We start from the raw sequence: 9,801 nt of genomic DNA, 5'->3' as shown, positions 1-9,801 counted from the left end.
CGGGGCACCTTTGAAATTGGAATTTTTCACCTATGTTTAAGTGGAATTGAGCAATATCAATTTTATTGAAAAAGGGGTGGTAAAGCATTCCAGGCTTTGCGAATTGCTCGAACTCGTGACTGAGATGTTATATACCTCAAAATTACTTTCGCATCATTTACCGATTCTCAACCGATTTGAACCGATTCATAAATCATTCAAAAGATTCTCCAAAATTTCTTAAAAAGCAATAGAATTGATTATTGGATCAAAATTTTTTATCTGTTCATTACCGGTTCATTAACCGGTTCATTACCGGTTCAGAACCGATTGGAACCGGTTCCGTTTTATAGAAAATTCCAATACCTTTTCAACGAGCCCAAACATGACCCCATTTGCTTAATAAGTGCGCTCTCTAGTGCCTTTTTAACTTTTGACCTTGAAAAACCGTTATTAGGAATGATTCAAGGGTATTTTCGTACATATAAATATAGAAGAAATGTTCGCCTGGGTAATCTCTAAAACATATTCAAAAATGAAAAAAATGCACGACGCGTTTTCGAGCAAATTAAATTAGCCCAAATTTAAATTTAAATTTAATTAAAATTAAATTTAAATGATCTAAAATATCCGATTTTTTTGCAATTTAAAGAAAAACTGGTTGAAGCCGATGCAATCAGATTTTTAAATTTTAAGATCTTTCCAAAATATCCAAATTTAAGTAAATCGGTTGAACAATAGGCCCTATTGCGTGGTTGACCTTCAATCTTCTAAAAATCAAAATGGCGAATTTTCCGATCATAGGTATGTATAGACGAAATAGGGTGGAGTAACCACTTATCGCCATGTTTAGGAAAAACGGGAATTTATTTTATTATATCTTTTGAACTCTTATTACAAGATAACTCAAATTTGACACAAGGTTACTTAAACGTATTGGCTACAGATTCATGAACACAATAGTCCTCTAATTTATTTATCTGATTTTTATTAATAATGCAAAAAAAACCACTTCGTCGCCACTTTTTACCACTTTTCGCCAGTTCTGTAACCACTTCTCGCCACCCACTTGGAAAGGTTCAAACTCAATTATTTTGGGCAATATTATGCAAAGATTACATTTAGAATTTCTCTTTCTCATGATCACCCTATTATTACTGATTTTAAATGATTTTTCTTCGCTTTTATTTGAGAAATCAAACTATTGGGCTATTGCAGAAAGTAAACAATGCAGATTTGACATCAGGGAATCTACGAAGTGAAGTTAGCGTCGCCTATTGAAAAGAGATGGCGACAAGTGGTAAAATCTAAACTAAACACTAATTTTATTTATTCCAAAAGTGTAATTAAATATTCAATAGACAAATTATTTATCCAAAATACTACATTTTGATGAAAATTTGATGAAACTTAGTATATTGAATAAGCAATATTGGATTCGATGCACTTGCTTAAAATTTTGCTCTAAAAAATGCTCAAAATCGTAAATTCAAAACGAATAATTACTCTCGTTCGACTCTATACGTAGCAGCAGTAAAAATACAAAGAACTTTGCGGCTCATTTTTTCACAAATCGCGAAAAATAGCGATTTCAATTTAAGTGGCGAAAAGTGGGGCACTGGCGAGAAGTGGTGACTCCACCCTATTTACCTAGGCTACCTTCAAAACATATCCAATAATGAAAGAAATCGTTGAAGCCGTTTTCGAGGAAACCTAAAATATATGATTTTGGTGGGGAAAAATTAAAAATTAAAATAAACAAAATATTTAATTAATGTTTAATTTTGGGAACTCTAGGAATTTTTTTTTAGTATTAGAGGTGTTGGCATTGCATCCAGTGAGCTTCACTGCACTTGATTCCACGGGCATGGGACTGACAACCTCATCCCTGTATAAGAAAAAATAATAATGGATGTCCGGAATTCCCCTTGCGGGAAGGCTAGTTCCTTCGTGGAATGTTGTGCCAGTATTATTATTATTATTATTATTACAGTAGAGTCTCGCTATAGGCCATCGCTCTATAGTCCACAACTTATCGACCGTTGATTTCAAATCACTGAGGTTATGTTTTTTAGTATGCGACATTCAATGTTGTCATAATTATTTTAATATTTTTTGCAAATTTTATTGAGTAGTTGTGATAATTGTGATCCATAATGAAGAGAGCGAGGACAAGTACCACAATCGCAAAAAAAGTGGAAGCCCTCGAGCAATTTCAATACTAAAAGTCGTTGATAATTTCAAAAAATGACATGGACTATAGTGCGATCCAAGTGTCAAATCTGGAACCAAATATGGACTATAGCGAGACTCTACTGTATTATTATTAATTTAATTTAAAAACGTCTCTAGATAATGTTCTTCTTAAAGGGGGTCACCGAACACCAAAAGATGATATCTTTTACAGTTTTCTCTTTAACCCGGTAGCATATAAAACAAAGCTGATTACTGCTTCTCAATGAGTTCGAGCAGTAAAAATGTATGTTTACACTTTCATTACGTGGACTATTTCTTCGGATTGCACTTGTGACCACAAAAGCTGAAATTATAAAGAATCTCAGCTAAAACCTGTTAAATTTGGACTCCAATTTAGAGAATTTTGAACGCCAGACTATGTGTGAAAGTTTGTGGTAATAATGTTTTATTAAAAGATTAACGTGATCAGTCTCGTTCACCTTGACTGTGAACAATTTTTTAAACTCGAGACATTGAAATTCTAAGATGCTGCTGCTGCTTAGTCAACACTTAAATTCCGCGGATAAATATTAATAACGTTATTGTTCATAACATTACATAATGATGATAACATTTAATACAGATTTTTGTAATACTCAAGAGAGAATTATTGAACTGTATTGGAGGTTGATCATGGTGTCACATATAAGATTAATATTAATATTAAGAAAAGCCGGAGAGAGGGAGGTATATAGTATGCAAAATTTCAAATGGAATATCATGTGTGAGAAAGAGTATACGGGAGACTGGGGCAAAAAGTCACAAAACGGATATTTTATTTTTTTACAAGCTACTAGAGCGCTTCAAAAATATCACAAAGCTCTACAACTTTGTGAAAGTAATTTTCCTCTATTTTGTAAGGAAATACGTTTATCGAACCAATTTCTAAAAGGTAATTTTGTGAAAATTCTCAAAAATGCTGGGGCAAACAGTACCAGACATTGGGTATTATCATATTTTGATTCGCTTTATTACGGGCTTCCGTAAAATTGAAAAATTACCTAGAAGACGAATTTCCATATAACATTTATTCTTCTACACCTTCACCATCCTTGAAAACCATTTCTTTTGGAACTGCGTAAAAACGCTTAAAAATGGCTCTAGAAAAAGTATTTCTGAATTGAATGAGATCATATTTGGGTTCGATAGAAAGGTCTTGGGATTTCTGATAAGACTTAAATGGTTCCAATAGGAAATAAAGCATAATCAAGGGGTAACTCATATTGAGAAACCTTTATCAATTGTTCGAGAAATATTGATGTCAATTAAATAAGAATCTTACTTATCGCAAGTTTTTTCAGCTTATCGTTGTCTTTTTATATTATTTTCTTTTGAAGACTTTTTGAACAAAAACTCAGAACAAACCCGTTTATCTCTCATTTCACATTATCTTCGCCAACCGTGAAAGTCTCTTCAATTTTTGCGATCTTTTCGATGTTCTTGGCCAAAGTTCAATATCTTTAAATTGCGAGTTTTGAGTTGGTTCATGATGTTTCTCTTCATTCTTGCTGGAATCGGTTTAGGTGTACTGATTTATTACATAGTTTCAGTTATTTTGTGGATTAACCTTGATTGTGATGTTGAGTTATTTATAAAATCGAAGTTCGGAAAGAAAATTTGTAAGTTTCGGCATTTATGTAATTTTGACTGTGTTGATAGTGAAACTGTCTTATGATACGATTGTATATACACATTAAAATTCACTTTGGAGTGTTATCATCTAAACTCTAACCAGTTCATTGCTTTTAATGATTGGCAAATTGATTTTAAACTCGTGACATTTTATTTTAATTATAGGAAAATTGGAAAAAAGAATTGTTGATTGCAAATATTATTCAATACTAATAAATAAAGCTGTGAAATTAATCGAAAGCAAACTCATATAGGGTAAGTGTGTCAAATTTCGGCATAGTTGCATGGAAGCATCAAAGTCTCAAGTTTGAAATGTAATATTTTAAATACAAATTGATTTTTTTTAATTCTTTATTCTGAAAGAGTGTTGCTTGGAACCTTGTAAAGAGTTTACCGTGTTTATTTACTCTAAAATCATTCTTAATACATTTTAAAATTAATAAAAATATAGACATAGCTTTGGTGTCCTATTTCGGCCACCTTCATTCTCATAGTTTCTTGCCCTTCGGGAATTCTTCCTAGGGTGAAAGGAACGTCTATTGACACTTTAAGAATTCGTGTCAGCACCTATTGACACCCTACTTTGTACCATTTGGTATACGAAATTTGAACATCTTTGTTTATAGTAAAAGGTATATTACAGAAAAAACGTTATTCTACTTATATTTTACTAGATACATTAAATAATTTTCAACATTTTGACAAAAGTGTCAATAGGGGTTCCCTGTCGAACAGACGTTCCTCCGACCCTATGTCTTTTTCACGTTATCGCGTTTGTCGAAGCTACATTTTTTGTTATTCTTTTGCACTATATAATCTCAAGAATACGTTAAATCTAAAAGTTCATGAAAATTCGAGGAACAAAAAAGGTGACCGAAATTGAAAGCTGGCCGGAATTTGGCACACTTACCCTATTAATTTAAATTATCTAATATTTGCTTTTTAAATGAGTTTTAATTGGGTTCACGAATCAATTCATCAAGTTCATTTCACAATTTTGTGATAGTATTTACAAAACTAATTTTCATCAGCTTCCTTGGAGGGGAAAGTCGTTTGGATTACTGGGGCATCTTCGGGAATTGGTAAAAGTCTAGCTCTTCTTCTTGCAAAAAATGGAGTTAAACTGGCGCTTAGTGCTAGAAGATTGGATGAATTGCAAAAGGTCAAGGAAGATTGTCTTCTCAATTCCAGAGGAAAACTCAAAGAAAAGGATATCCTCTCTCTGAGGATGGATGTTTTGGAGATGGAAAAGCATGGAGAAATCTTTGAGAGAGTCCTCAAGCATTTTGGTCGCCTGGATATTCTCGTTAACAATGCTGGTAGATCCCAAAGAGCATCTTGGCTCGATATTGATCTGGAAGTGGATAGAGCTATCTTTGAACTCAATGTCCTTAGTCCTGTGAATTTGTCTAGAATAGTGGCGAGGTATTTCATAGAAAATGGGATCGAGGGGCACATTGCAGTAAATGCTAGCATGGCAGCCCTCATTCCAATCCCAAATATGAGTTCTTACATTGCAGCTAAAAGTGCTATCAACGGATACTTCCATGCTCTCAGGGTTGAATATCCTCAAATAAAGAATACGGTCTACTGCGTAGGACCCGTTTTCACAAACATCCAGTTGGAAGCTTTTACAGCTGAGGCGAATCAAAAGTGCGGAAAGCCAACACCACCCACTGATAAGAGATTGACTAGTGAAAAAGCTGCTTTCTACTTTGCCGTGGCAATTGCAAATGCAACTTCTTTGAACTGGGCAGGACTTTTCCCATTCACTTTCCTCACCTACCTGGCAAGATATCCAGCGATATTGGATTTTGCAATGAAATTCACAGATTTTAGCCTCATTAGAAAGAACGAAAAACAGGGAAAATAAAAGGTAAATTCTCAAAAATTGTTGTAGGGGTAGGTGGGGCTACCTTGAGCTGTGGGACTATATTGTTGTACATTTTTTCGCATATTTCTAATGGAAGCTGGGTTTTACCATGATGTAACTTGGATACACAATTGCGAATCTAAGTAAAATAATTGGAAAGGCTCAGCATCATTTAGAATTAGGCGGAAAAGTCGTATAACAACCCAAGAAACAATTTTTTCTTAATATAGTCTTGTAGAATTCCTTAAGTAAGGCACTGTAAAACCATAAATCTTTTTATTTGCTTATAACGCTCTTGGTCCCATTACTGAGATTACTATAAGTAAAGGGGCGCACTCTTTAGGATCTTAAGAGCTCCTATAGGAATTTCTACAGAATTCTCACTTTAAGTCTTTTAAAAGTGCACTGAAAGACTTGTTTAATATTTGGTTCTATAAGGCAGCTATTTTGCTTCTTGGGAATGTAGCCCCACAGCTCAATGTAGCCCCACCTCACCCTAACACAATTCACTAGTTTTTTTTTGCTCAAAATTTAAACGACTGTAACAGCTTTTTACAAAATCTTACACTGCTTAAAATTGTGCGAAAATAAAATGATTTTTAAAAATTTTGCACCACCAGTTAATGATATCCGAATTTCGATCCAATCGAGATTTTGGATTTTCAAAATTTTGGCTTTCCGGATTTCGGTTTCAGGATTCTGGTTTTTAGTATTTTGGCTTTCTGGATTTTGGATTTTGAAATTTTGGCTTCCGAAACTTTGGTTTTCGGGATTTTGGATTATCGAAATTTTGGCTTTTTGGATTTCGGCTTTCGGAATTTTGGTTTTGGAATTTCGACTTTGCGGATTTAGACCCATTCGGGATTTTGGGTTTTTGGAGTTTTTAACTATTCAGGTTTTTAGCTGGTACCGGAGTACGGTATAAATTACAGACAGAAAAGTTTGGAAGTTGTCCAGAGGATAAGATAAAAACTGGTCAACTCGGGGAGTGTGTTAACCAGGAGAGGAATTCTGTGACGCTCTGGCAATGGCATATGACAAATTGGGTTTGAATCTTTGGAGAGCTTTTTCGAAAATGCGATTCTGTAGCCGTGATATTGCCATTTCAGTTCACGTGGCATTGTCAGAAGTCACATATTTGAGATTTTTGGCAATTCAAATGACAATTAATTGTGTTAAAAAAATGAACCAAGACGTACTATATTTTCATAAAATCATCGAGTAAAGGGATTTCATTAAAAATTCAATGAATTGCATTTTCGAACTTATATGATATGACAAAAAAAGCTCGAATGGCATTGTTAGGTTTCGAACTCACGCGTGGCAATGCCACGAAAATTACAGAATTCCCCTACAGGAACTACCTTCAACATTGAATTCACCAACTGATTGACCATAACAGCTGCTGAGTGCCAAGATCTTCGAACCTTTTTACTTATCTTCTTTTTGAAACACCCAATTATTTTTTTCATTCTCTGGCTTACGGAAAGTGAGATTCTTAATTTTACTTTCGAAATATCTTCTCAATATTTCATTTCATTTCATTTATTTCAAGTACTGCTTTTGAGCTAGAGCTCTTGAAAGCAAAAATTTAGACAGAGATATAGGTGTACAAAGACTTCAATGTTTGTGTGATAGCGGCCACCGCCGTCTTAGCGTTGGTAACCAACCTCCAGAGGAAAACTCTTTCTCAGGTTGTATGAGCTATCTGCATCAAAAAAACAGGAATAATGATGAATATATGACAAACATAAAATACAATTTAAGTATCTGGCCTTGTGGCTTTAAATGTCTCGGGCCGTATAGCTATAAAAGGAAAAAAATTAAGTACCTCATATGCTGCAAATTTATGTGAAAAGCCAAGATGTTTAGCATTTAATTTGGTTTTGAAGATTTCGCACAAAAACTCGGAAAAAAATTCAATTAGGGGAAACCGGGGAGATTTGGGACAGGGGTACTGTGGTACAAGGCGATTTTTTCATTATTTTTTTTTTAAATAAACGGGATTTGACCACTACTCAATCGTAGGCAATATTAAGATGTATCTTGACTAAAAGAATGGATATCCTCAGTTTTATTGTTATAATTCTATGAACACTTTCTTAAAAATTGATAAAAATTGTATTTTTTGATTTCTCAGTTTTGCTCTTTGTATTTTAAATCAGCGATATATAATGAAAACTTTTTTATCTCATTAGCTAGCAGTATAATCTGGGAACATATTTTTATAAAAGCTTCAGAGATTATACACTATTGTTTTTTACTTAAAGGTTTTAAATAGGAAAACTACACACGGGGATGTTTGGGACACCTGAAAGGGGATGAATGGGATGTTGATTTTCGACAAGATTGTAGGTGGCGTGCAATTTTTTATTGTCAAAATAAAGATTAATGCCCAGCATCTACTGAAAATCTCCCTCTTGTTCAAAGTTTACCAGTTGAGCAGATTTCTCTAACTACAGGGACAATTAAACCATCAATGTCTTTGGATATCAATAATTTCTTCTCAGAGGATATTCGATCTTTGCCCAATCTCGTTAAAAAATATTTTCTCGAAAATTTCTCGAACAATATTACTCTACAATTCTCACAATTTCTCCAGAAAAGGCAAGGCGAGAGCTAATTCAGAGAAATAATGAGAAAACAAGGTCAATGCAGTTGTAGTAAAATCAAACAGGAATCCGTCAATGAGTTCAAAACTAAGAGTTGCAAGAAAATCAACTCGCCTAAGGAATTTGTTAATCATGTTTGCAATATTTAGAATAAAAAAAGAAAAGAAAGTTAGATGGAAAATAAGAAGAAAATACTTTAAATAATTGATTGACAATAAATGATTTCTAAATGTGAAATAAAAGATGAAACATTTTTATTTCTACCAGAAATATTTTTAATCTGGTATTTTAAATTAATTAACGCGTTCCAGTAATGCAAATTATGCTAGAAAAAACGCGTCCCAAACATCCCCTTTTGCGTCCCATACTGCCCCACATCGGGGAGGTTTGGGACAAAGCGTCAAGTTATATGTTTTATCTTCTCCAAGAAAACTCAGTTGTTTTCCAAGTTCTATCGAGTACTTTTTATAAAGTACCGCGCTACCTTCGGACTACGCGCTACCTTCGGACGATTTATGCTTCGCACAAAGCATTTTTTTCAATGTGTTATAAATGTATTTGGTCCATTGTAATATTATATTGTAATAGCTAGTCCATTGCCTCAAAATTTCAGAAAAGAACTGTGGGTGAAATCCATAAGGTACATAGAGAAAAAATTGAACTGTGTGAAGCTTCAGTCGTCGGAAGGTAGCGCGCTTTCCCCTAATGCCAGCACCCTATAGTGTCATTAGTATCAACATTTCTTCTTACACCGATTCACAGGTAGTTCAGCCAAAAAAATGTATTGTTCAATTTAAATAAAATCATAAAAAACTTTTAGTTAGAAAAAAAAACTTTTGACAATTGCTGATGCAAACGTCCAATATGCTAAAAATTTTCCAGACACAAGGAAATTGAATTTAAAGTTTCTCTTTTAACAAAACAGCCCATTTTCATGGAAATATTTTTTTAAGGTAAAGAAAAAGTAAAAGTTGAAGCAATAAAGAATAAACCTGATGGCAAGAGAGCGGAAAATCAATTTTCAGAGGAAGGAGGATTTTCCCATTCACCTGAAGAACCACCAGAGGAAAAACACAAGAATAGTGGTTTGAGTCCTATTGAGTGCATTTTGCATCATTGGGGATTCCCGTGGAATAAATTGTTTTTCAATCCTAAATTTTCAGCTTTTCTACGGATTTTCCAGAAGAGTTGTGAACTTCATTTGATGAAAGAAAAAAAAAAGAAATGTATTTTCTTTTCTATAATTTATTAACTTGTTCTTGTTTTAATTACATTTTTTTATATTGGTTGAACAATTAGATTACAATAATGTTTTTAGGTCTCTGTGGCAAAACAATCTTTTAGCAAACAACAAACTTCCTAGGTCCATACACAAAAGAAAATCTTTTAGCATTGAGATTTTAAACGCATGGTAAAATTTCCAGCCATAATTTTCCCATAACGTTTTTTCTTTCGTCATCATTTGGAGGG

The 9,801-nt window shown here is 33.6% G+C and overlaps 1 protein-coding gene across 1 annotated transcript; it reads left to right on the top strand.

Annotated features, from left to right (window-relative positions):
* The first annotated feature begins 3,621 nt into the window (after positions 1 to 3,621).
* On the top strand, positions 3,622 to 5,779 carry LOC129800493 (dehydrogenase/reductase SDR family member 7-like). Its single transcript, XM_055844914.1, has 2 exons — positions 3,622 to 3,833; positions 4,878 to 5,779. The coding sequence occupies exons 1-2, from the start codon at positions 3,701 to 3,703 to the stop codon at positions 5,717 to 5,719; spliced, it is 975 nt and encodes a 324-aa protein (XP_055700889.1). The 5' UTR covers positions 3,622 to 3,700; the 3' UTR covers positions 5,720 to 5,779.
* The last annotated feature ends 4,022 nt before the right edge of the window (positions 5,780 to 9,801 follow it).

Source organism: Phlebotomus papatasi, chromosome 2 (genome assembly GCF_024763615.1).
Source record: "Phlebotomus papatasi isolate M1 chromosome 2, Ppap_2.1, whole genome shotgun sequence".
Taxonomy (NCBI): domain Eukaryota; kingdom Metazoa; phylum Arthropoda; class Insecta; order Diptera; family Psychodidae; genus Phlebotomus; species Phlebotomus papatasi.
The sequence above is the reverse complement of the archived record's forward strand: the minus strand, read 5'-3'. Positions and strand labels throughout refer to the sequence as shown.